The sequence below is a fragment of the Petromyzon marinus genome, chromosome 55, assembly GCF_048934315.1.
Source record: "Petromyzon marinus isolate PM22_M1 ecotype Great Lakes invasive population chromosome 55, UKy_Petmar_22M1.pri1.0, whole genome shotgun sequence".
NCBI lineage: Eukaryota > Metazoa > Chordata > Hyperoartia > Petromyzontiformes > Petromyzontidae > Petromyzon > Petromyzon marinus.
Genome location: NC_133721.1, coordinates 11,240,728 through 11,268,197, shown reverse-complemented (window position 1 = coordinate 11,268,197; position 27,470 = coordinate 11,240,728). Strand labels below are relative to the sequence as shown.

At 56.3% G+C, this 27,470-nt stretch overlaps 1 protein-coding gene across 7 annotated transcripts in view; it reads left to right on the top strand.

The window, feature by feature from the left end:
- LOC116954417 (disks large homolog 1-like) overlaps positions 1–24,259 on the top strand; it is a 157,061-nt gene extending 132,802 nt beyond the window's left edge. For 3 of the 7 annotated variants that reach the window (XM_032974911.2, XM_032974913.2, XM_032974910.2), the window contains 6 exons: positions 14,152–14,205; positions 14,805–14,906; positions 19,790–19,962; positions 20,703–20,812; positions 21,599–21,690; positions 22,976–24,257. In XM_032974911.2, coding sequence (XP_032830802.1) covers positions 14,152–14,205; positions 14,805–14,906; positions 19,790–19,962; positions 20,703–20,812; positions 21,599–21,690; positions 22,976–23,082 — 638 coding nt within the window. In that variant the 3' untranslated portion in view covers positions 23,083–24,257. Of the gene's footprint in view, positions 1–14,151; positions 14,206–14,804; positions 14,907–19,789; positions 19,963–20,702; positions 20,813–21,598; positions 21,691–22,975 lie in introns of all 7 variants that reach the window. The other 4 variants (XM_032974914.2, XM_032974912.2, XM_032974908.2 and 1 more) reach the window with 3 other exon arrangements.
- Positions 24,260–27,470: the final 3,211 nt, after the last annotated feature.

Sequence of the window (27,470 nt, the reverse complement as noted above, 5' to 3'; positions counted from 1 at the left end):
CATCTACCGCACTCGTACCGCGTGGTTTGGCCTGGGGCACCGCAAGTCCAGTTGAGCTCCCCCTTGTCCCCCGGGTTGTTGTGACGTTTGTTTTGAGGGCGTGCCCACTGTCACTCGATCGTTCCCATTATCCGCAACGCGTCATCGGCAACGTCACCCCCCCCCCCCCCCTCGTATCCACGCGCATCGATCAAGGTCCACGTGGACGTTCTTTCAGCCAAGGCCGTAGCCATGAAGTCTACATTGGGGGGGGACCAAATCTTCAAGGGGGTCTGAGGGTCCCCCCCCCCAGAAAAAAATCTAAATTTGAAAACTAATTTCCTGCCTAAAATATTTTTAAAAATTCACTAACAAATGGGATGGACTTTTAATTTATTTTTACAATAATGTCTAATAGTGTTATTGTATTTATTACATTGCTCTGTTTTTTTACCGTTTCTTGTTTCATTGTATGTAATGGCAGAGATTAGGGATAAATAAAGTACAACCATAACCACAATCATATAAACAGAAATCTATGCATTGATATATGAAGATAAGTCCAGATATTGTGGCCAAGGTTTAGCAAATTGATTTAATTTACATAGCATCGCAATTATTATTTTTTTAAATATTTTTATAGCAATTTATTGGGGGGGGCGAGGGAATATTTTTAGCATATTAGAATATTTAGAGGGATGTGTCCCCCCCAATATATATTATAATTACGGCCTTGCTTTCATCCACGTGTGGGAATTTGATGGAGCAGGTGGATGAGTCTCGGTTTGTTTGTTATTGAGGTAGTTCGACCTGCTGCGAGTCGCAGGTCGACGATGGTGATTGCTGCTGCTGCTGCGTGTAGTGGGTTTGTAAGGAGACGGAGTCTTCTTAGGAGGCAACACGTATTTATTATAACAACAATTACGCACGTGTGTGTATGTGTGTGTACACGCTATATTGTTCGCACGGCGTTTTCCATGCTGCGCTATCAGCATCGCCGCGAACCAAGACCAGCGCTGGATTTAGGAATCTTGGCCCCTAGGGCACAGAGAAGGAAAGAATCCCTCCCCACCCTCCGGAGCCAAGACAAAGATCCCCCGTATAGCTTTGAACAGACTGTTGGGGCAAGTTCCCTTAGTGAGCACCTATGAAGGCAGGAACAGCACACAAGGAAGGGTGGGGCAGGCCAGCACCACCACGCCCGGCCGCCTTTGTCTCCCGAGTGGCGACGTCTTACACACCGCATTAGGTACCCACTCGAGGCTGAGTCGACCCAGGGGAAGGCCGAGCGTTCAGACAAGCACGCCACACCACCGCCGCTCATCACACCGACTCACTCGCTCACCGACACCCCCCCCCCAATCTCTCGCCCCCCCCCAACCCCCCCCCCCTCCCTCTCTGTCCCGCGCTGTGCATGCGGAACCCCGGGGCGGAGTTTGAGGGACGCGCGTTGCTTCCCGGCAGCTTTCCGCTCACTCAGCTCTGTGCCCCGCGGTACACTGATGGAGAGCCTTGCCGGCTGCTGGTCGCTGGTCGCTGGCTTGCTGGTCGCTGGTCGCTGGTTTGCTAGTCCGTGGTTGCTGTCTGCTTGATGTGTAAAATCGTGCGCGTGCAGTCGAGCGAGCAGCCGCGCTCCTACTCGGGCCGCTCGGTTGCACGCCAACCAACTTCTTCCGCGAGCGGTCGCAAGCGGGTTGCCCCAACTTTGGTGCATGCAACCGAAGCGTTACGAGCGTGTGCGGGCAGCTCTTGCAACCGGTCGCGACCGTTTGCTCGACTTGGTTTGATGCAACTGAATTGCTGAACGCATGAGCGTGATCGTCTCCGCAAACCGGTTCGTCGGGCAACCGTGCCTCGCTTGCCGCGTGTCCGCTTGGCACTCCGATCGTTTGCGTTGTCCGTGTTTGTAAAACTCGCTGACCCCGTGGCCCCTTTCACAGCTCCTCAAATTCCTTTTTCAGTATAAATTAAGATATCGATTCGGGTTCGCTGCTAGCAGCAGCGAGGCAGACCCCGCGACTCCCAACGCGTCGATCCGTTCGGTGACGATTCGTCGTGAATTACAGGGACGCCTCTACTTACGAACATTCGGCTTACGAACTTTCAGAGGCACCCGTTCGGGCCGAGAGTCGTTAAGTTCAACCGCCGCGCAACAGATGGCAGTGGCGGCATCTACGTCTGCGGAACGGGAAGAACCAGTGGCATCAACATCTGCAGGAGATTATACAACTTTTGAAGCCGTTCCCTGTGTTTAGTGTGCACGCCGTACAACGTGTTTGGAATTGACGGGAGTAAAGTTGGACTTACGAACAAATCGACTGACGAGCAGACCTCTGGGCTCGTTCGTAAGTAGAGGAGTCCCTGTTTTATCAATTGCCACGTGATGACACAATTGCGCAGCTATGATTGGGCCTTTGGAAATCCTGATGCTGGCAATGGGCAGTTGGCTAACTGGTAAAGGGGTGGGGCGATGCTAATATGGATGGGCGTGGCCATACCGCTTGGCCACGCCCAGACGCGTGCAGGTCGCAGCAACTGCTCGCCGAGAACTGGACAAAGCGGTCGAGAGAGATGAACGATTGAAATGGGGTCGCACTCGGCAGCGGTAGGAGGAGAGCATCAGACGGATGGGGGAGCCCTTAGCGGTCGAACCTGAGTGGCGTTGCCACACAGGTTCGTACGCAGGAGGGTCCGTGGGTTCGATCCCGACCCTGACGCCTGTATATTTAGAGATTGCATGTTTTCCCCCGTGTTCACGTTGATTGTATCTCCGGGTTCTCTGGGTTTTCCCTCCACATTTGGAATGAACATCGCGCGCTTAGAGCACTTGGCTGCTAGACATTTCCACGTGATGAAGTTACGCCACTCCGCTGAGCTATCGTTTGTGAGAGCCAGGTCGCTTCTGCATAAGAGCTGCATATAACAGTGGGGGCCTTACCTGGCAAATTATAAATCGTTCATAGTTTATCCGTAATAGAGGCTTTTGGGTTAGAGCGCGTAAATATGTATTGGTTGTGCAAGCCTACGTGTTAAAACCAGTTTATAGTTTTAGTTTAACATCCGGTGCAGCTGCAATTTTGACGCGGGGCTTCCACTCGAATCGAGTCTAATTGTGGAGCGCAATTCAGACGGTTTGGCGATCGTCAGGAAGGAAGGCGCCGCTGGTATTTACGGACAGCGCGAGCTAGTCCTGCACGCATTGAGGGAGGGTATAGGGGGTATTGGTAGCGGGGTGGGTGATGTGGTGGGTGGAGATCATTTGCTGCGCCCTCTCCCAATGGAGACAAGGTGAGGCGTCCACACAGTCGGCTGGAGTGCTATCTGCCATGCGAGGCATGGAGAGCGCGCTGCTCGCTAGTCGCTGGGTACTAGTCGCTAGGGGCTGGGTACTAGTCACTAGGGGCTGAGTGCTAGTCACTAGGGGCTAGGTACTAGTCACTAGGGGCTGGGTACTAGTCACTAGGGGCTGGGTGCTAGTCACTAGGGGCTAGGTACTAGTCACTACGGGCTGGGTGCTAGTCAGTAGGGGCTAGGTACTAGTCGCTAGGGGCTGGGTACTAGTCAATAGGGGCTAGGTACTAGTCACTGGGTACTAGTCACTAGGGGCTAGGTACTAGTCACTGGGTACTAGTCACTAGGGGCTGAGTGCTAGTCACTAGGTACTAGTCACTAGGGGCTGGGTACTAGTCAATAGGGACTGGGTACTAGTCACTGGGTACTAGTCACTAGGGGCTGGGTACTAGTCACTAGGGGCTGGGTGCTAGTCGCTGGGTACTAGTCACTAGGGGCTGGGTACTAGTCAATAGGGACTGGGTACTAGTCACTGGGTACTAGTCACTAGGGGCTGGGTACTAGTCATTGGGTACTAGTCACTAGGGGCTGGGTACTAGTCGCTAGGGGCTGGGTACTAGTCACTAGGGGCTGGGTACTAGTCACTAGGGGCCGGGTGCTAGTCGCTGGGTACTAGTCACTAGGGGCTGGGTACTAGTCAATAGGGGCTGGGTACCAGTCACTGGGTACTAGTCACTAGGGGCTGGGTACTAGTCACTGGGTACTAGTCACTAGGGGCTGGGTACTAGTCACTAGGGGCTGGGTACTAGTCATTGGGTGCTAGTCGCTAGGGGCTGGGTGCTAGTCACTAGGGGCTAGGTACTAGTCACTGGGTACTAGTCACTGGGTACTAGTCACTAGGGGCTGGGTACTAGTCACTGGGTACTAGTCACTAGAGGCTGGGTACTAGTCACTAGGGGCTGGGTACTAGTTACTACGGGCTGGGTACTAGTCACTGGGTACTAGTCACTAGGGGCTGGGTACTAGTCATTGGGTGCTAGTCGCTAGGGGCTAGGTACTAGTCACTGGGTACTAGTCACTAGGGGCTGGGTACTAGTCACTGGGTACTAGTCACTAGGGGCTGGGTACTAGTCACTAGGGGCTAGGTAATAGTCGCTAGGGGCTGGGTACTAGTCACTGGGTACTAGTCGCTAGGGGCTGGGTACTAGTCACTGGGTACTAGTCACTAGGGGCTGGGTACTAGTCACTAGGGGCTAGGTACTAGTCACTGGGTACTAGTCACTAGGGGCTAGGTGCTAGTCACTGGGTACTAGTCGCTAGGGGCTGGGTACTAGTCACTAGGGGCTGGGTACTAGTCGCTAGGGGCTGGGTAATAGTCACTAGGGGCTGGGTACTAGTCACTAGGGGCTGGGTACTAGTCACTAGGGGCTGGGTACTAGTCGCTAGGGGCTGGGTACTAGTCAGGGGCTGGGTACTAGTCACTAGGGGCTGGGTACTAGTCACTAGGGGCTAGGTACTAGTCACTAGGGGCTGGGTACTAGTCACTAGGGGCTGAGTGCTAGTCACTAGGGGCTAGGTACTAGTCACTAGGGGCTGGGTACTAGTCACTAGGGGCTGGGTGCTAGTCACTAGGGGCTAGGTACTAGTCACTACGGGCTGGGTGCTAGTCACTAGGGGCTAGGTACTAGTCACTAGGGGCTGGGTACTAGTCACTGGGTACTAGTCACTAGGGGCTGGGTACTAGTCATTGGGTACTAGTCACTAGGGGCTGGGTACTAGTTGTTAGGGGCTGGGTACTAGTCACTAGGGGCTGGGTGCTAGTCGCTGGGTACTAGTCACTAGGGGCTGGGTACTAGTCAATAGGGGCTGGGTACTAGTGACTGGGTACTAGTCACTAGGGGCTGGTTACTAGTCACTGGGTACTAGTCACTAGGGGCTAGGTACTAGTCACTAGGGGCTGGGTACTAGTCACTAGGGGCTGGGTACTAGTCATTGGGTGCTAGTCACTAGGGGCTGGGTACTAGTCACTAGGGGCTGGGTACTAGTCACTAGGGGCTGGGTGCTAGTCGCTGGGTACTAGTCACTAGGGGCTGGGTACTAGTCAATAGGGGCTGGGTACTAGTCACTGGGTACTAGTCACTAGGGGCTGGGTACTAGTCATTGGGTACTAGTCACTAGGGGCTGGGTACTAGTCGCTAGGGGCTGGGTACTAGTCACTAGGGGCTGGGTACTAGTCACTAGGGGCTGGGTGCTAGTCGCTGGGTACTAGTCACTAGGGGCTGGGTACTAGTCAATAGGGACTGGGTACTAGTCACTGGGTACTAGTCACTAGGGGCTGGGTACTAGTCACTGGGTACTAGTCACTAGGGGCTAGGTGCTAGTCACTAGGGGCTGGGTACTAGTCACTAGGGGCTGGGTACTAGTCATTGGGTGCTAGTCGCTAGGGGCTGGGTGCTAGTCACTAGGGGCTAGGTACTAGTCACTGGGTACTAGTCACTGGGAACTAGTCACTAGGGGCTGGGTACTAGTCACTGGGTACTAGTCACTAGGGGCTGGGTACTAGTCACTAGGGGCTGTGTACTAGTCACTAGGGGCTGGGTACTAGTCACTGGGTACTCGTCACTAGGGGCTGGGTACTAATCATTGGGTGCTAGTCGCTAGGGGCTAGGTACTAGTCACTGGGTACTAGTCACTAGGGGCTGGGTACTAGTCACTGGGTACTAGTCACTAGGGGCTGGGTACTAGTCACTAGGGGCTACGTACTAGTCGCTAGGGGCTGGGTACTAGTCACTGGGTACTAGTCGCTAGGGGCTGGGTACTAGTCACTGGGTACTAGTCACTAGGGGCTGGGTACTAGTCACTGGGTACTAGTCACTAGGGGCTAGGTGCTAGTCACTGGGTACTAGTCGGTAGGGGCTGGGTACTAGTCGCTAAGGGCTGGGTACTAGTCACTAGGGGCTGGGTACTAGTCACTAGGGGCTGGGTACTAGTCGCTAGGGGCTGGGTACTAGTCAGGGGCTGGGTACTAGTCACTAGGGGCTGGGTACTAGTCACTAGGGGCTAGGTACTAGTCAATAGGGGCTGGGTACTAGTCACTTGGGGCTAGGTACTAGTCGCTAGGGGCTAGGTACTAGTCACTAGGGGCTAGGTACTAGTCGCTAGGGGCTGGGTACTAGTCACTAGGGGCTGGGTACTAGTCACTAGCGGCTGGGTACTAGTCACTAGGGGCTGGGTACTAGTCACTAGGGGCTGGATACTAGTCACTGGGTACTAGTCACTAGGGGCTAGGTACTAGTTACTGGGTACTAGTCACTAGGGGCTAGGTACTAGTCACTGGGTACTAGTCACTAGGGGCTGAGTGCTAGTCACTAGGTACTAGTCACTAGGGGCTGGGTACTAGTCAATAGGGACTGGGTACTAGTCACTGGGTACTAGTCACTAGGGGCTGGGTACTAGTCACTAGGGGCTGGGTGCTAGTCGCTGGGTACTAGTCACTAGGGGCTGGGTACTAGTCAATAGGGACTGGGTACTAGTCACTGGGTACTAGTCACTAGGGGCTGGGTACTAGTCATTGGGTACTAGTCACTAGGGGCTGGGTACTAGTCGCTAGGGGCTGGGTACTAGTCACTAGGGGCTGGGTACTAGTCACTAGGGGCTGGGTACTAGTCACTAGGGGCCGGGTGCTAGTCGCTGGGTACTAGTCACTAGGGGCTGGGTACTAGTCAATAGGGGCTGGGTACCAGTCACTGGGTACTAGTCACTAGGGGCTGGGTACTAGTCACTGGGTACTAGTCACTAGGGGCTGGGTACTAGTCACTAGGGGCTGGGTACTAGTCATTGGGTGCTAGTCGCTAGGGGCTGGGTGCTAGTCACTAGGGGCTAGGTACTAGTCACTGGGTACTAGTCACTGGGTACTAGTCACTAGGGGCTGGGTACTAGTCACTGGGTACTAGTCACTAGAGGCTGGGTACTAGTCACTAGGGGCTGGGTACTAGTCACTACGGGCTGGGTACTAGTCACTGGGTACTAGTCACTAGGGGCTGGGTACTAGTCATTGGGTGCTAGTCGCTAGGGGCTAGGTACTAGTCACTGGGTACTAGTCACTAGGGGCTGGGTACTAGTTACTGGGTACTAGTCACTAGGGGCTGGGTACTAGTCACTAGGGGCTAGGTAATAGTCGCTAGGGGCTGGGTACTAGTCACTGGGTACTAGTCGCTAGGGGCTGGGTACTAGTCACTGGGTACTAGTCACTAGGGGCTGGGTACTAGTCACTAGGGGCTAGGTACTAGTCACTGGGTACTAGTCACTAGGGGCTAGGTGCTAGTCACTGGGTACTAGTCGCTAGGGGCTGGGTACTAGTCACTAGGGGCTGGGTACTAGTCGCTAGGGGCTGGGTACTAGTCACTAGGGGCTGGGTACTAGTCGCTAGGGGCTGGGTACTAGTCAGGGGCTGGGTACTAGTCACTAGGGGCTGGGTACTAGTCACTAGGGGCTAGGTACTAGTCACTAGGGGCTGGGTACTAGTCACTAGGGGCTGAGTGCTAGTCACTAGGGGCTAGGTACTAGTCACTAGGGGCTGGGTACTAGTCACTAGGGGCTGGGTGCTAGTCACTAGGGGCTAGGTACTAGTCACTACGGGCTGGGTGCTAGTCACTAGGGGCTAGGTACTAGTCACTAGGGGCTGGGTACTCGTCACTGGGTACTAGTCACTAGGGGCTGGGTACTAGTCATTGGGTACTAGTCACTAGGGGCTGGGTACTAGTTGTTAGGGGCTGGGTACTAGTCACTAGGGGCTGGGTGCTAGTCGCTGGGTACTAGTCACTAGGGGCTGGGTACTAGTCAATAGGGGCTGGGTACTAGTGACTGGGTACTAGTCACTAGGGGCTGGGTACTAGTCACTGGGTACTAGTCACTAGGGGCTAGGTACTAGTCACTAGGGGCTGGGTACTAGTCACTAGGGGCTGGGTACTAGTCATTGGGTGCTAGTCACTAGGGGCTGGGTACTAGTCACTAGGGGCTGGGTACTAGTCACTAGGGGCTGGGTGCTAGTCGCTGGGTACTAGTCACTAGGGGCTGGGTACTAGTCAATAGGGGCTGGGTACTAGTCACTGGGTACTAGTCACTAGGGGCTGGGTATTGGTCATTGGGTACTAGTCACTAGGGGCTGGGTACTAGTCGCTAGGGGCTGGGTACTAGTCACTAGGGGCTGGGTACTAGTCACTAGGGGCTGGGTGCTAGTCGCTGGGTACTAGTCACTAGGGGCTGGGTACTAGTCAATAGGGACTGGGTACTAGTCACTGGGTACTAGTCACTAGGGGCTGGGTACTAGTCACTGGGTACTAGTCACTAGGGGCTAGGTGCTAGTCACTAGGGGCTGGGTACTAGTCACTAGGGGCTGGGTACTAGTCATTGGGTGCTAGTCGCTAGGGGCTGGGTGCTAGTCACTAGGGGCTAGGTACTAGTCACTGGGTACTAGTCACTGGGAACTAGTCACTAGGGGCTGGGTACTAGTCACTGGGTACTAGTCACTAGGGGCTGGGTACTAGTCACTAGGGGCTGTGTACTAGTCACTAGGGGCTGGGTACTAGTCACTGGGTACTCGTCACTAGGGGCTGGGTACTAGTCATTGGGTGCTAGTCGCTAGGGGCTAGGTACTAGTCACTGGGTACTAGTCACTAGGGGCTGGGTACTAGTCACTGGGTACTAGTCACTAGGGGCTGGGTACTAGTCACTAGGGGCTACGTACTAGTCGCTAGGGGCTGGGTACTAGTCACTGGGTACTAGTCGCTAGGGGCTGGGTACTAGTCACTGGGTACTAGTCACTAGGGGCTGGGTACTAGTCACTAGGGGCTAGGTACTAGTCACTGGGTACTAGTCACTAGGGGCTAGGTGCTAGTCACTGGGTACTAGTCGCTAGGGGCTGGGTACTAGTCACTAGGGGCTGGGTACTAGTCACTAGGGGCTGGGTACTAGTCGCTAGGGGCTGGGTACTAGTCAGGGGCTGGGTACTAGTCACTAGGGGCTGGGTACTAGTCACTAGGGGCTAGGTACTAGTCAATAGGGGCTGGGTACTAGTCACTTGGGGCTAGGTACTAGTCGCTAGGGGCTAGGTACTAGTCACTAGGGGCTAGGTACTAGTCGCTAGGGGCTGGGTACTAGTCACTAGGGGCTGGGTACTAGTCACTAGCGGCTGGGTACTAGTCACTAGGGGCTGGGTACTAGTAACTAGGGGCTGGATACTAGTCACTGGGTACTAGTCACTAGGGGCTAGGTACTAGTCACTGGGTACTAGTCACTGGGTACTAGTCACTAGGGGCTGGGTACTAGTCACTGGGTACTAGTCACTAGGGGCTGGGTACTAGTCACTAGGGGCTGTGTACTAGTCACTAGGGGCTGGGTACTAGTCACTGGGTACTCGTCACTAGGGGCTGGGTACTAGTCATTGGGTGCTAGTCGCTAGGGGCTAGGTACTAGTCACTGGGTACTAGTCACTAGGGGCTGGGTACTAGTCACTGGGTACTAGTCACTAGGGGCTGGGTACTAGTCACTAGGGGCTAGGTACTAGTCGCTAGGGGCTGGGTACTAGTCACTGGGTACTAGTCGCTAGGGGCTGGGTACTAGTCACTGGGTACTAGTCACTAGGGGCTGGGTACTAGTCACTAGGGGCTAGGTACTAGTCACTGGGTACTAGTCACTAGGGGCTAGGTGCTAGTCACTGTGTACTAGTCGCTAGGGGCTGGGTACTAGTCGCTAGGGGCTGGGTACTAGTCACTAGGGGCTGGGTACTAGTCACTAGGGGCTGGGTACTAGTCACTAGGGGCTGGGTACTAGTCACTAGGGGCTAGGTACTAGTCACTAGGGGCTGGGTACTAGTCACTTGGGGCTAGGTACTAGTCGCTAGGGGCTAGGTACTAGTCACTAGGGGCTAGGTACTAGTCGCTAGGGGCTGGGTACTAGTCACTAGGGGCTGGGTACTAGTCACTAGCGGCTGGGTACTAGTCACTAGGGGCTGGGTACTAGTCACTAGGGGCTGGATACTAGTCACTAGGGGCTGGGTACTAGTCACTAGGGTACTAGTCACTAGGGGCTAGGTACTAGTCGCTAGGGGCTGGGTACTAGTCGCTGGCTGCTAGTCACTAGGGGCTGGGTACTAGTCACTAGGGGCTGGGTACTAGTCACTAGGGGCTGGGTACTAGTCACTAGGGGCTGGGTACTAGTCGCTGGCTGCTAGTCACTAGGGGCTGGTGACTAGTCACTAGGGGCTGGTGACTAGTCACTAGGGGCTGGGTACTAGTCGCTGGCTGCTAGTCACTAGGCGCTAGTCGCTGGATACTAGTCACTAGGGGCTGGTAGTTAGACACTGGGTACTAGTCACTAGGGGCTGGGAGCTAGTCGCTGTCTGCTAGTGGCAAGGCGCTAGTCGCTTGGTACTGGTCAGTACGGGTTGGGTGCTAGTCGCTTTCTGATAGTCGCTGGGCGCTAGTCACTGGGTACTAGTTACTAAGAGCTGGGCGCTAGTCACTGGGTACTAGTCACTAGGGACTGGGCGCTCGTCACTGGGTACTCGTCACTCTGCTAGTCGCTTGGCGTTAGTTACTGGGTACTTTTCACTGTCTGCTAGTGGCTGAGTTCTAGTCACTGGGTGCTGGTCACTTGGCTCTTAGTGCTAGTCACTGAGTGGTGGGTGCTAGTCAATGGGTGCTAGTCTCTAGGTGGTTAGTGCTAGTCATTGGGTGCTAGTCACTAAGTGCTAGTCACTAAGTGCTAGTCTATAGCTGCTGGTTGCTAGTCACTGGGTGCTAGCCTTTAGGTGGTGGGAGCTAGTCACTAAGTGCTAGTCACTGGGTGCTAGTCTCTAGTCGCTGAGTTCTAGTCACTAAGTGCAGTCACTAGGTGCTAGTCACTGGGTGCTAGTCACTGGATGCTAGTCACTGTGTGCTAGTCACTGGATGGTTGGTGCTAGTCACTAAGTGCTAGTCTCTAGGTGGTGGGTGATAGTCACTAAGTGCTAGTCTCTAGGTGCTGGGTGCTAGTCACTGGGTGGTTGGTGCTAGTCACTAAGTGATAGTCTCTAGGTGCTGGGTGCTAGTCACTGGGTGGTGGGTGCTAGTCACTAAGTGATAGTCTCTAGGTGCTGGGTGGTAGTCACTAGGTGGTTGGTGCTAGTCACTAAGTGATAGTCTCTAGGTGCTGGGTGCTAGTCACTGGGTGGTGGGTGCTAGTCATTAAGTGCTAGTCTCTAGCTGCTGGGTGCTATTCACTAAGTGCTCGTCACTAAGTGCTAGTCTCTATGTGCTGGGTGCTAGTCTCTAGGTGGTTGGATGCTAGTCACTAAGTGCTAGTCTCTAGCTGCTGGGAGCTAGTCACTAAGTGCTAGTCTCTAGGTGCTTAGTGCCAGTCACTAAGTGCTAGTCATTGGGTGGTGCGTGCTAGTCACTAAGTGCTAGTCTCTAGCTGCTGGGTGCTGGTCACTGGGTGGTTGGTGCTAGTCAATTGGAGCTAGTCTCTAGCTGCTGGGTGCTAGTCACTGTATGGTTGGTGCTAGTCACTAAGTGCTAGTCACTAAGTGCTAGTCTCTAGGTGCTGGGTGCTAGTCACTAAGTGCTAGTCTCTAGCTGCTGGGAGCTAGTCACTAAGTGCTAGTCTCTAGGTGCTGGGTGCTAGTCACTAAGTGCTAGTCACTGGGTGGTGGGTGCTAGTCACTAAGTGCTAGTCTTCAGCTGCTGGATGCTAGTCACTAAGTGCTAGTCTCTAGGTGGTGGATGCTAGTCACTAAGCACTAGTCTCTAGGTCCCGGGTGCTAGTCACTGGATGGTGGGTGCTGGTCACTAAGTGCTAATCTCTAGGTACTGGGTGCTAGTCACTAAGTGCTAGTCTCTACGTGCTGGGTGCTAGTCACTAAGTGCTAGTCACTAAGTGCTAGTCTCTAGGTGCTGTGTGCTAGTCACTGGATGGTGGGTGCTAGTCACTAAGTGCTAGTCTCGAGGTGCTGAGTGCTAGTCACTAAGTGCTAGTCTTTAGGTGCTGGGTGCTCGTCACTAAGTGCTAGTCTCTAGGTGCTGGGTGCTAGTCACTAAGTGCGAGTCACTGGGTGGTGGGTGCTAGTCACTAAGTGCTAGTCACTGGGTGGTGGGTGCTAGTCACTAAGTGCTAGTCTCTAGGTGCTGGGTGCTAGTAACTGGATGGTGGGTACTAGTCACTAAGTGCTAGTTATTGGGTGGTGGGTGCTGGTCACTAAGTGCTAGTCACTGGGTGGTGGGTGCTAGTCACTAAGTGCTAGTCACTGGGTGGTTGGTGCTAGTCACTAAGTGCTAGTCACTGGGTGGTGGGTGCTAGTCACTAAGTGCTAGTCACTGGGTGGTGGGCGCTAGTCACTGGGAGCTAGTCTCTAGCGGCTGGGTGCTAGTCACTGGGTGGTGGGTGCTAGTCACTAAGTGCTAGTCATTGGGTGCTGGGTGCTAGCCACTAAGTGCTAGTCTCTAGGTGCTGGGTGCTAGTCACTGGGTGGTGGGTGCTAGTCACTAAGTGCTAGTCATTGGGTGGTGGGTGCTAGTCACTAAGTGCTAGTCTCTAGCTGCTGGGTGCTTGTCACTAAGTCCTAGTCACTAAGTGCTAGTCACTAAGAGCTAGTCACTAAGTGCTAGTCTCTAGGTGCTGGGTGCTAGTCACTAAGTGCTAGACACTGGGTGGTGGGTGCTAGTCACTGGGAGCTAGTCTCTAGGTGCTGGGTGCTAGTCACTGGGTGGTGGGTGCTAGTCACTAAGTGCTAGTCACTGGGTGGTGGGTGCTAGTCACTAAGTGCTAGTCATTGGGTGGTGGGTGCTAGTCACTAAGTGCTAGTCTCTAGGTGCTTAGTGCTAGTCACTAAGTGCTAGTCTCTAGCTGCTGGGTGCTAGTCACTAAGTGCTAGTCACTGGGTGGTTGGTGCTAGTCACTAAGTGCTAGTCTCTAGGTGGTGGGTGCTAGTCATTGGGTGGTTGGTGCTAGTCACTGGGTGGTTGGTGCTAGTCACTAAGTGATAGTCACTGGGTGGTTGGAGCTAGTCACTAAGTGCTAGTCACTGGGTGGTGGGTGCTAGTCACTAAGTGCTAGTCTCTACGTGCTGGGTGCTAGTCACTAAGTGCTAGTCACTAAGTGCTAGTCTCTAGGTGCTGGGTTCTAGTCACTTAGTGCTAGTCTCTAGGTGGTGGGTGCTAGTCACTGGGTGCTGGGTGCTAGTCACTGGGTGGTTGGTGCTAGTCACTAAGTGCTAGTCTCTATGTGCTGGGTGCTTGTCACTTAGTGCTAGTCACTAGGTGCTGGGTGCTAGTCACTTAGTGCTAGTCACTAGGTGCTGGGTGCTAGTCACTTAGTGCTAGTCTCTAGGTGGTGGGTGCTAGTCACTGGGTGCTGGGTGCTAGTCACTGCGTGGTTGGTGCTAGTCACTAAGTGCTAGTCTCTAGGTGCTGGGTGCTAGTTACTAAGTGCTAGTCACTAGGTGCTGGGTGCTAGTCACTTAGTGCTAGTCTCTAGGTGGTGGGTGCTAGTCACTGGGTGCTGGGTTCTAGTCACTGCATGGTTGGTGCTAGTCACTAAGTGCTAGTCTCTAGGTGCTGGGTGCTAGTCACTAAGTGCTAGTCACTAGATGCTGGGTGCTAGTCACTAAGTGCTATAATGGGCCATCGGTACCACTGCTATCAGGTAACCTGGTAACGTGGCAACATGGTAACGTGGTAACCTGATAACGTATTAACATGCCAACAAGATAACTCGTAAACCCAGTGACGTGTTAAACCTGGTAACGTTGTAACCCGGTAACGTGGCCACGTGGTGCCGTGGCGGCGTGGGGCATTGTGGGAGGGGGGACAATGACGATGGCCTTCGACCCCTCTGCGTTCTCAGCTGGCGTCCAGGAGGAGTACATCCTCTCGTACGAGCCCGTCCTGCAGCAAGAGCGTGAGCATACACACGTGCACACACACACGTGCACACACACACGTGCACACACGTGCGCGCACACACACGTACACACACACGTACACAACACGCGCGCGCACACACGTACCCAACACACACACACGTGCACACACGCGCACACACGTATACACACACGACCGGTCATCATCCTGCGCCCTGTGCGTGCGTGTGTGTACGTGCGTGTGTGTGTGTACGTGTGTGTTTGTGTGTACGTGCGTGTGTGTGTGCACGTGTGTGTGTACGTGCGTGTGTGTGTGCGTGTGTGTGTGTGTACGTGTGTGTGTGTGTGCGTGTGTGTGTGTACGTGTGTGTGTGTGCACGTGTGTGTGCACGTGTGTGTGCACGTGTGTGTGTACGTGTGTGTGTGTACGTGCGTGTGTGTACGTGCGTGTGTGTACGTGCGTGTGTGTGTGTACGTGTGTGTGTGTACGTGTGTGTGTGTGTGTGTACGTGTGTGTATGCGTGTGTGTGTGTACGTGCGTGTGTGTGTGCGTGTGTGTGTGTACGTGTTTGTGTGTACGTGCGTGTGTGTGTGCACGTGTGTGTACGTGTGTGTGTGTGTGCGTGTGTGTGTGCAGTGCGATACGCACGACCGGTCATCATCCTGGGCCCCATGAAGGACCGGGTCAACGATGACCTCATCTCGGAGTTCCCCGACAAGTTCGGCTCCTGTGTGCCCCGTGCGTAGCACCCCGCGCCGCCCCCAGCACACCACATCGAGTATACCACGCCTCAGCACGCCTTCCCCACCACGCACAGACCACGGCAAAACAAAGACAAAGATCCTCCCCCCGTGTGTAGCCTTGACAGACTGTAGGGGGCAAGTGCTGTTCGCGAGCACCTACGAAGGCCGGCACGGCACACGAGGGGGTGGGTGGCCAGCAACCACGCCCGGCCGCCTTTGTCTCCCCAGTGGCGATGTTTTTACACACTGCACCAGGTACTCATTCGAGGCTGAGTCGATCTAGGGGAGGGCCCAGGACCGGTTCAGATAATCGTCACCGGTGTTGGTGGCCGTGAGCTGGAATCGAACCCGGGCTTGCCAGGTTTGTAGCAGTGCAGTGCGCTAACCGCTGCACCACCGCTCCCCACTAACACACAACAACAACAACCGCCATTCGACACGAAGTGGCGGTGACGTCACCACGACGCTTGTGCCAGGCCATGTGCACCTTGAGCCACGTGAAGTGTCGAACGCCCGCTGGCAGGAGGTCACGGGGCAGACCCAGGTGCCACTGGTCGACTGAGATGACTGGCTGATGCACCACCTGTGCCCCCTACTACGCCAACTTGCTGTGCTTTAGCCACCCGGCGCTCCGCTCGTTGTTGTGAGCGTCGCTCCTCCGCCCTCTGTTGTTGTTGGAGGGCGACTGCCTCCTACTGCCCAGTAGCGTCCTTCACGAGCCTCCTCCACAGAGGCTGATCTTGACACCGCTGGTACCAGTCATCGGCAAGTCCACTCAGCTCCACGTCCTCCTGTACCACATCACTCCATCTCTTCTCTAAACCGTGCCGCGCCCGTTTAGCCCCCTCGATCCGGCCAAACAAAAGCTGTTTGGGCATGCGGTGGCTGGGCATGCGGGCTACATGACCCAGCCATCGCAGCCTTGCCTGCCGGAGGAGCTCACCGATGGGACTTTGTCCAGATCTTTCAAGGATTGTGTGAGCTCCTCACACAATCCACTGACACACACACACACACAACGAGACACAACAACAACAACAACAACAACCGCCATTCGCCACTAAGTGGCGGTGACGTCACCATGACGCTTGTGCCAGGCTATGTGCACCCTGAGGCCACGTGAAGTGTCGAACGCCCGCTGGCAGGAGGTCACGGGGCAGACCCAGGTGCCACGGGTCGACTGACTGAGATGACTGGCTGATGCACCACCTGTGCCCCCTACTGTGCCAACCTGCTGTGCTTTAGCCACCCGGCGCTCCGCTCGCTGTTGTGAGCGTCGCTCCTCCGCCCTCCATTGTTGTTGGAGGGCGACTGCCTCCAACTGCCCAGTAGCATCCTTCACGAGCCTCCTCCACAGAGGCCGATCTTGACACCGCTGGTACCAGTCATGGGCAAGTCCACTCAGCTCCACGTCCTCCTGTACCACATCACTCCATCTCTTCTCTAGCCCGTGCCGGGCCCGCTTAGCCCCCTCAATCCGGCCAAACAAAAGCTGTTTCGGCATGCGGTGGCTGGGCATGCGGGCTACATGACCCAGCCATCGCAGCCTTGCCTGCCGGAGGAGCTCACCGATGGGACCCTGCCCAGATCTTTCAAGGATTTGTGAGCTCCTCACACAATCCAGTCTGGTTAAACCCAGGATGGATCGTAGGCAGGCCAGCCTAAATGTTACTAACCGGCGAAGATGTTCCATTAGGGGGGTCCACGTTTCGCAAGCGTAGAGAAGGGAGGGAATGACCGTGGCCGAGAAGACCTGAAGCTTAGTGCGGAGCGACAGACCAGGTAGCTTCCACACAGCGTTACGCAACCGATGAAAAGATATTGCCGCTCGACTGATTCGGAGTGAGACCTCTGCTGTTAAACTGGAGCCAGTCATAAGCACACTGCCCAGGTATGGGAAACTCTCCACTCTCTCCACAACTGCCCCATCACCGATTGGGAGTTGTGGGGGTGGAGTGTCCGATGGTACAAAATACCCAGGCAGGTGCTTAGTTTTGGTGGGGCTGATGGTAAGGCCCCACCTCTTAGTGGCACGCTCCAGTCTCAGCAGCAGCGTCTCCAACTCCTCCTCTGACTGAGCAGCTATTACCAAGTCATCAGCATACATAACGTGGTTGAGCAATAGGGAGCCATCCCTTGACCGCACCCGGGCATCGATTAGCCTCCCATTATATCTGTACCATATGGAGATTCCCCCGGTACAGCTATTGAAGGCTTCACAAACTACGTGGTCAAAATAGATGTTAAATAATGTGGGAGCCAGAGGACATCCCTGTCGCACCCCAAGGTGTACAGGGAATGGCTCTGACTCCCGGCCACGTAGTTTTACCCGGGCCCGCTCACCATCATGAAGGTCCTTAATGATCGTGAGCAGAGGGTCAGGTACTCCAAAAGCACGAAGAACGACCCAGAGCCCAGGCCTACTGATGGTATCATAGGCCTTGACCAGGTCAATAAAGCAGAGATGTAGGTCTTGTTGGAATTCCCTACACCTCTGCTGTAGCAGACGGACAGAAAATATGGCATCTGTGCAGGACCGCCCTTTCCTGAAACCGCATTGGGGCTCCGCAAGCCTCTCCTCAGCGTGCCTGGCAAGGCGATACTGAATAATCCTTGCCAGGACCTTTCCCGGCACACTGAGGAGTGAGATGCCCCTGTAGTTGTTACAGTCTGTGCGGTCCCCCTTCTTAAAAAGGGGGACCACCAGGGCATCCTTCCAATCCTGCGGAACCCGTCCAGTGGTCCAGACTGTTGTTATGATGTCATATAGGGCAGTCTGTGCACAAACGCCACCCTCCCTCAGCATTTCGCTTGGGAGATCATCTCTGCCCGCTGCCTTTCCTGGTCTCAGACTCCGGATCGCCTTCAATACTTCCTCAGCAGATGGCACCTCAGCCAGCCACTCACAGGGGGTGACTTCATCCAATATTTGAGGCACCGCAGCCTCAGCAGGGTCATCCTCACTTTGTGCCACGATGTTTTCCTGGCTGAGGGATTTTCCCTCCCCCAGGACCTCACAGAAATGCTCAGCAAATCTGCGAACCTGTTCCTGGGGGTCGGAAATCGGATCACCGTTTTTTCCCCTAATGATGGTAATAGGTGTGGCGCTGCAGGTTACTTTTTTGATGGAGTTAAATAGAGATTTGTGATCACGGGCCACTGAGGCAGACTCCATCTCCTCAGCAACCCGCGACCACCACCCATCCTTGCAGCGCCTCACGGCTCTCCGAACCTCCGAGCGAAGGCTGCGGTAAGCCTCCTCATTCTCTGATGTGGGATTCTGTAGCCGATGACAGTGGGCCTGTCGCTTTTTATCAACCATCGTGAACAACTCCTCTGTCATCCAGGGTGTCTGGGGAGGTCTGGACCGCGTACCCAAAGCAGCCATTGCAGCTGCATGAGTCACAGTCCTAAACCTCGCCCATTTACCCTCGACATCAGGAGGAGTCGGGGACGATGCCAATCCCAGCCGCAAGCGATGATGAAATTCTCGCTTGCAACTTTCATCAGATAACTGAGACCAGGCCACTTTAGGTTGGAATGGGGTCCTGGGTGTACACCCACCACCGGAGTGGAAGAATGGCAGGCGCATCTTACAGATGACTAGTCGATGGTCAGAGGGCAGATCAGCTCCACGGTAGGTCCTGGTGTCAAGGACATGGGCTCGCATTCGCTGGTCCGTCACTATGTAGTCCAGCAGATGTTCTTGCTTGGACCCGGCATGCATCCATGATGTTGTGTGGATGCGCCGATGCCGGAACAGCGTGTTGGTAATTACAAGCCCATGGGCTGCACAAAAATCTAGCAGCCTCCTACCGTTGTTATTGAGCTGATCTGGCCCATGCCCTCCAATCACTCCAGACCAGGTGCCAGTATCATGACCAACTCGGGCATTGAAGTCACCCAACATGATGACTCTATCCCGAGGGGCCACTTTAGCCAGCACCTGTGACAGGAGGTCATAGAAGGCATCTGACTCATCGGCTTTGCCTGCATCCCTCCACGGATGTTCATCTTCGGTGGGGGCATAAGTAACCACGACCACCATTCCTCGCCTCCGGTTGATGGGAAGGCGAGCCCAAAGTAGCCTGGGGCTTACAGCTTCCCACACCTCACCGCCACGCTCCCACGCCCCCTTCAATCTTTTGTTCAAAAGAAGACCCACACCCTGTTGTTTGGCAGTCTGCTGCCCCGAGTAGAGGACTGTCCACCCCTCATGGTGGCAGGAGCCAGAGCCGGTCCACCGGACCTCCTGAATGCCGCATAGATCCAGGCGGTACCGGTCCAGCTCCCGACAGAGGAGTGGCAGCCTCTCCTCTGCAGTGAGCGTTCGAACATTCCACGTGGCCAACCGTAGTGGCTTTTCGTTGTTTCTGGAGTAGCCCCGAGGGTAGGTATTCAATCTCCTGGCTCCGCCAATTGGGGTTTGGCCAGGAGACGTCATAGACGCCTGGCCCCCCGGGGCCTCCGGCACAAGCTTAGTTGTTACATATTTCAGTTTAATTCGTAGTTTCGTGGTAATTAATTGAAGGTGGAGGGGTTACCAGCCCCTTGCACCCGTCCAGAGCCCCCGTTTTGCCCCTGTGGTGGACACATATGCCATGAGGGGAGGAGCCAATCAAAATTGGATCTCCCCCCACAGCGCTGTCCACGACAGAGTTGCCCGTCCGGCACCGCGAGGAGGTAGGGGGTTGTTTTGCCGGACAACGAGACACACACACTGACATACACACACACAACTCAGCACGACCCCTGCGAGCGTCATAGTGGAACCCCGCCGGTGTGAACTATTGACCTTCTGACCTGTCCGGCTGTCACCTGGGCTGCCCTCCCCCCCCCCCGTCCCCACCACCGCCCCCCCTCCCCCCCAAACGGCAGACACGACGCGGCCCAAGCGGGACTACGAGGTGGACGGGCGCGACTACCACTTCGTGGCGACGCGCGAACAGATGGAGCGCGACATCCAGGACCACAAGTTCATCGAGGCGGGGCAGTACAACGGGCACCTGTACGGCACCAGCGTGCAGAGCGTGCGCAACGTCGCAGAGAAGGTGCCAACACCAGCGCCGCATCCAACACCAGCGCCGCAGCCGACACCAGCGCCGCAGCCATCACCGCCGCCGCAGCCATCGCCGCCGACACAGTCATCGGCGACACCGCCGTCACCACCGCAGCCATCGTCACCGCATACCACTGCCACCGACACGGCAGCCATCACCACCACAGCTGTCGCCACTGTGATTGTGTGTGTGTGGGGAGCGGCGGTGTAGCGGTCGGCGCTACACCGCGCTACGAACCCGGCGACCCGAGTTCGATTCCCGCTCACGGCCAACAACACCGGTGACGATTATCCGAACTCGTCCTAGGCCTCCGCTAGGTCGACTCAGCCTCAATTGGAGACCACGGTGTGGTGTGTTAACATCGCACGCTGGGGAGACAAAGGTGGCCGGGGGTGTTGCTGGTCACCCCACCCCCCTTGTGTGCCTTGCCGGTCAAGAGCACTTGACCCCACAGTCCGTATGAGGCTATACGGGGGGGGGTGGGGGGGGATATTGTATTTGTGTTTTTCACGAGCGACAGTGATTCAGTGTGTGCGTCCACGCTCACGCACGCGTGGGGTCCCGAGTTCAATTCCCCCTCGGGCGGCCCAGCGTCAACCCCGATGCGGTGCCTCGCCTAGGTCGACTCAGCCTTAAACGAGTAGCGGGCGAAGGCAGCCGGGGGCGCCGCTGCCCTTGCCCCGCCGGGCGGTGTGGGCTACACGGGGGACCTTTGTGCGTGCTGCGTGCAGGGCAAGCACTGCATCCTGGACGTGTCAGGGAACGCGATCAAGCGCCTGCAGGCCGCGCAGCTTCACCCCGTCGCCATCTTCATCCGGCCCAAGTCCCTCGAGTGCATCATGTGAGATGTCCACCTCGGGCTGTGTCCACCTCTCTCTGGGTCCACCTTTCGCTGTGTCCACTGTACTGTGTCCACCTCTCGCCGTGTCCACCTCGCCGTGTCCACCTCTCGCCATGTCCACCACGCCGTGTCCACCTCGCTGTCTACTACGCCGTGTCCATCACGCCGTGTCCACCTCGAACTGTGTCCACCTCTCTCTGGGTCCACCTTTCACTGTGTCCACTGTACTGTGTCCACCTCGCTGTGTCAACACGCCGTGTCCACCTCTCGCCGTGTCCATCACGCCGTATTCACCTCGCCGTGTCCACCTCTCTCTGGGTCCACCTTTCACTGTGTCCACTGTACTGTGTCCACCTCGCTGTGTCCACCATGCCGTGTCCATCACGCCGTGTCCACCATGCCGTGTCCACCATGCCGTGTCCATCACGCCGTGTCCGCCTCGCCGTGTCCACCTCTCGCCGTGTCCACCTCTCGCCGTGTCCACCTCCAATGCACCGTTTGCCTCTCACTGCCTCACTGCCGCTACCGGTCACCGTTGCTCCGATAATTCATTTTGATGGTGGCCATTAAAAAAGGCAGCGATCGGCACCGCCATGCAGCTCTTGGGGACGCCGCTGATGATCTTTAGCGTAACGGCCCCGATGCCGTGTGCTCTCTGTGTCGCTGCACCTCGGCGCCGGCCCCGCGTCGTCGTCCTCGACGTCATCGTCCCCACCTCGTCGACGTCGTCGTCCTCGACGTCGTCGTCCTCGACCTCGTCGACGTGGTCCCTCGTCGTCCCCGCAGGGATCTGAACAAGCGGCTGAGCGAGGAGCAGGCGCGCAAGGCGTACGAGCGTGCCCTCAAGCTGGAGCAGGACTTCGGGGAGTTCTTCACAGGTGACTCGCCCCTACCGCCACTACCACCACCACTACCACCACCACTACCACCACCACCACTACCACTGCTACCACCACTAACACCACCACCACCACCACTACCACCACCACCCCTACCACCACCACCACCGCTACCACCACCACCGCTACCACCACAACCGCTACCACCACCCCCGCTACCACCACCGCTACCACCACCACCACTACCATCACTACCACCACCACCACCGCTACCACCACCACTACCATCACTACCACCACCACCGCTACCACCACCACCACCACTACCGCCACCACCACCACCACTACCACCACCACCACAACTACCACCACCACCACTACCACTGCTACCACCACTAACACCACCACCACTACCACCACCACCGCTACCACCACCGCTACCACCACCACCGCTACCACCACAACCGCTACCACCACCCCCGCTACCACCACCGCTACCACCACCACCACTACCGCCACCGCTACCACCACTACCACCACCACCGCTACCACCACCACCACTACCGCCACCGTTACCACCACTAGCACCACCACCGCTACCACCACCACCGCTACCACCACCACCGCTACCACCACCGCTACCACCACCACCGCTACCACCACCACCACTACCATCACTACCACCACCACCACCGCTACCACCACCACTACCATCACTACCACCGCTACCACCACCACCACCACTACCACCACCACCGCTACCACCATCGCTACCACCACCACCACTACCACCACCACCGCTACCACCATCGCTACCACCACCACCACTACCACCACCACCGGCACTACCACTACTGTTACCACCACTGCCATCGCCGCCACCACCGGCACCACCACTGCCACCACCGCCACTGCCGCCACTGCTACCACTACCACCACCACCGCTACCACCACCACTGCTACCACCACCGCTACCACCACCGCTACCACCACCACTGCCACCACTACCACTACCACCACTGCCACTGCCACCACCACCGCCACCACGACCACCACCGCCACCACCACCACGTCGAGGTTATTGCCATATTACGTCGCGGTTCTGCCGGTCGCGCCACTCCACCGATTTTCAGGTCGGGCCGCAGAATTCCGCACGAAGCGGACGGGAGAACCATTGTCACGTGACGATCCAAACAGAAAAATACGACGTCTCTCGCAGGAAGTGACATCACGCGGCGTGGTCGGTCACTCTTCGCACCAGCAAATTAAAACGTGCCCCCCCCCTCTCCGCCCCCCCCCTCTCCCCCCACCTGCGTCCATGCAGCGGTGGTGCAGGGCGACTCCCTGGACGAGATCTACGAGCAGTCCAAGTTCGTCATTGACGAGCAGTCGGGGCCTTACGTGTGGATCCCCTCGCGCGAGAAGCTGTGAACCGGGTCGACCTCTGGCTCCACCGACAACAACAACAAACAACAACAACAAACAACAACAACAAACAACAACAACAACAACCGCCTCCCCCCTCCCCGCGCGGTTTGAGGCCGCCGCTACGGAACGGAGCTGCGGTCGACGCGATTCAAAATCCTCGCGGGAGGAGGGTCACATGGCCCCCCACGCCCAAATCCACCTCCACCCCACCCACTCCACCCCATACAGGGGAGGCGACTTGGGCCCCCTCCCCTCTCTGGCGGTTCCCTCCCCGCGTACCCCCCACGGTTCGCCTCCACCCCCCCCCCCCACCCGCACCACCTCCACGACTCCGCTCGGTGTCAGCGTGCTGTGCGTCCACGCTCACGCGGCAGGCGTGGGTTGGAGCGCCACGCTCGGCCGCCGTCAGTGCTGCTGAGTTACATTCCCCTCTGGCGGCCCAGCGTCAACCCCGATGCGGTGCCTCGCCTAGGTCGACTCGGCCTTAAACGAGTGCGGACCGGCGACGTCCCTTTGCCGCGGGGGGGGGTGGGGGGATCTCCGTGCTGTGAGATTCTTCGTTTTTATTTTTTATTCGCCGCCCTGTTACGCCGACCGAGCTTTTGGCAACCGCATTGCGACCCTCCACTACCTCCTCACGGTTCCTCTCCGCGTCCCTTCTCTCTGACTCACCTGTCCACTCTGTCCACTCTCTCTGACTCACCTGTCCACTCTGTCCACCCTCCCTGACTCACCTGTCCCCGCTCCCTGACTCACCTGTCCACTCTGTCCACCCTCCCTGACTCACCTGTCCACTCTCCCTGACTCACCTGTCCACTCTCCCTGACTCACCTGTCCACTCTGTCCACCCTCCCTGACTCACCTGTCCACTCTGTCCACCCTCCCTGACTCACCTGTCCACTCTCCCTGACTCACCTGTCCACTCTCCCTGACTCACCTGTCCACTCTGTCCACCCTCCCTGACTCACCTGTCCACTCTGTCCACCCTCCCTGACTCACCTGTCCACTCTCCCTGACTCACCTGTCCACTCTGTCCACCCTCCCTGACTCACCTGTCCACTCTCCCTGACTCACCTGTCCACTCTGCCCACTCTCCGTGTCTCCCCGGTCACCTCCTCTCCCCTCCCTATCCTCTCCTCTGTCTCCTCTCACTTCAACCTCCCCCCCCCCGTCTCCCCCCCCCCGTCTCCCCCCCCCCCTCGTCTCCCCCTCGTCAACCCCCCCCCCCTTGTCTCCCCCTCGTCTCCCCCGCCTCCCCCCTCCATCTCCCCCCTCGTCTCCCCCCCCCTCGTCTCCCCCCCTCGTCTCCCCCTCGTCTCCCCCCCTTGTCTCCCCCCTCGTCTCCCCCCCCCTCGTCTCCCCCCCCACTCGTCTCCCCCTCGCCTCCCCCTCGTCTCCCCCCCTCGTCTCTCCCCCTTTTCTCCCCCTCGTCTCCCCCCCCTCCCCCCTCGTCTCCCCCCCCCCTCGTCTCCCCCCCCTCGTCTCCCCCTCGTCACCGCCCACCGACGCCCCGGCTGGGGTACAAACCCCGGACCCTGACCTCTGGGGCTCTCCGTGCCACGGCGTCATGAGCCGAGCAAAAGTCGCGGGGTGGGTCGAGCTGGGGGAGGGAGGTTGGGGGGCGTTTGTGCAAAAAATTAGAATTTAACAAATGCAGTTTAACTCGTAACCACACACACAAATTAATATATAATTATAAACTATGGAGAAAATAACTTGGGAATAAGAGAGGAAGAAAAATAGGACGAAAGAGATCATTTATATTCCTACGTGTGCGACTGCATCCGTGTTGCGCGCGCGTGCGTGTCGTGCCGTCCAGCACGCCCCTGCTGCTGCTGCTGCCCCTGCTGCTGCTGCTGCTGCCCCTGCTGCCCCTGCTGCTGCTGCCCCTGCTGCTGCTGCTGCTGTACCTGCTGCTGCTCTACCCCCACATGCCTCCGTGTCGTCACCACCGACTCCTCCAGCGCGCGTTCGTCCAGAGCCATGCGGGGTAGCGAAGAGCATTGGGAAGAGATGGAGACGGGGTGCCCGAGTCGGGCTGGGGGTGGGAACGTGCCGCTAACGAGCACCTCTATGTGCACGAAAGGAGCAAAGACAAAGTTCCCCCATGTAGCCTCAACAGACTGGCGGGACACGTGCCATTAGCTAGCGTCTACCGATATGTACCAACAGGTACATACACACATGTGACAGCATGTGCACACACACACACACACACAAACCAGCTGGGTGGCAGTCAGCGGTAGCTGCTTTGATAGGAAGACGTCGGTCCCTGTCATAGGAACGTGGAATTTGCACTACTGAATGATAATTTCTCAGTGCTTGCCATACAAATTTGACATTGGATTTCCAATTCAGCATTCCTGTGTGTGTATGTGGTTATGTGTGTGTCTGTGGTAGTGTGTGTGTGTGTATCTGTGTGTGTCAGTCAGCAGCGGTTAGCGCGCTGCACTACGAACCTGGCGACCCGGGTTCGATTCCCGCTCACGGCGAACACCAGTGACTATTATCTGAACCAGCCCTGGGCCTCACCTAGGTCGACCCAGCCTCAAATGAATACCCGGTGCGATGTCTAAACATCGCCACTAGGGAGACAAAGGCGGCCGGGGGTGGTGCATGCCACCCACCCCCTCGCGTGCCGTTCCGGCCTTCACAGGTGCTCGCTAACAGCACTTGCCCCTACAGTCTTTGTGTCAGTCTGTGGCTGAGTGTGTGTCAGTCTATGGCTGGGTGTGTATGTATACTGAACTCCTTTCGCACCGTACATAGCCAACCGCGCTAATCAGAGGTGCACGTTGCCTGTCTATGGCCTTAATAGATGCTTGCTAACAGCACTTGCCCCAACAGTTCATAAGGCCATACGGGGGCTCTTCGTCTTTGTACATGCGATCGATGTACAGTGAACGTTCACGCGCTCTGGATTCGCGAGTGACTGAACGCACACTCTTCGTGACCCGGCCCAACTCCCAGTGTTCGCGGCCTTTGTAACCTCGTGTGGCAGACCACCGGAGGTCTTTCTTTCGGCTTGAAACTTTCGTGACTGCAGGAATTCATATTCTTGGTTCTTTCGGTAAAGTCACGTAGATAGAAAATAAAAATAATAAAATACAATTATAAATTGAAAAACAAAAACACACAATTTCTTATTTTTATTTTAAATTGGAATTTTATTTTATTACTACCACCACCACCACCACCGGCACTACCACTACCACCACTGCCATCACCGCCACCACCGGCACCACCACTGCCACCGCCACCACTGCCACCGCCACCACCACCACCACCACGTGACTTTACCGAAAGAACCAAGAATATTTTTTCGGGGGGTTTTCGTTTCAAACATTTTTAGTTTTCGTCCGCGAAAAGGTGAGGCGCTCCCACCGCGGCAGCCCGTGTTGTCCTCAGTCTCTTGGTCATCCCCCGTGCCACGAGCAGGTTTACTCCGACTAATCCTGCAGCTTCCTCTGAACTCGGCTGCTGTGCTATTTTTGTTGTTGTTACTGCTTGCTGTTACTTTGCACGTGCCGCTTTGCGCTGGCTTGTCACTCGCCCTTGATCGCCGTTCGCGAGGAAGACGTCTTCATCCCTAACCCCTCGGCGTCACCCACCCACCCACCCTGCATCGTCGTCAAATCGTGACCGAGGTTGATTTTTTTTAATATATATAAAAAAAACATTGTTCTTTATAAATTATTTATTGTGCTCATTGTTATTAAACATTTACCATATCCCTCCCCCCACATCTCCTCCCCCACCTATGTTCACTCGTAACCCCATTTTCCCCCCATTGGGTCCAAGGTTTCCGCTTTCGCGGGCGTTATCAACAGCGTGTGATCCTCGCGGGGTCAGAGATGTCGAGGGAGTTCGAACGGAGATTGGGTTCCCTCTCGCGGGTCACGTCACGTTCACTGCGCCCCGACTCTGATTTCAATATCCGGCACCGGCTCTTGCAGTGCAGGTATCCCTCGGATTGCAGGGCTGCGCCTTCATATAATGTTTACCCACCCCTCCCCATATATATATGATTGACCCTCGAGAGTAATCCAGAGACGGGGATCCTTCGATGGTACGAACGTTTTCCCCGCTCGCGAAATTTCGCGTTCGAACCGTGGACGCTTTTCGATTGACCGAAATCCATTGTGATTTTATTTTTTGCCCTTCAAGCCTGAACGAAATTTCACCGCGGCACGCCGCCGCCGTGGTGGTGAGATCGTTGCCGTGACATCGTCACCAAAACGTGAAGCCTCTCCGTGGGGAAGGCTGCAGTCATCGGTGACAGCACAACTGTATCCCTGCAAGTTCAACGGTAGCGCCTCCACATCGCCTCTGCAGTCATTCCCAACACCCAAGCAGATTTTTGTTGGTGAGTTCCTTGGAAAGGTTAATTA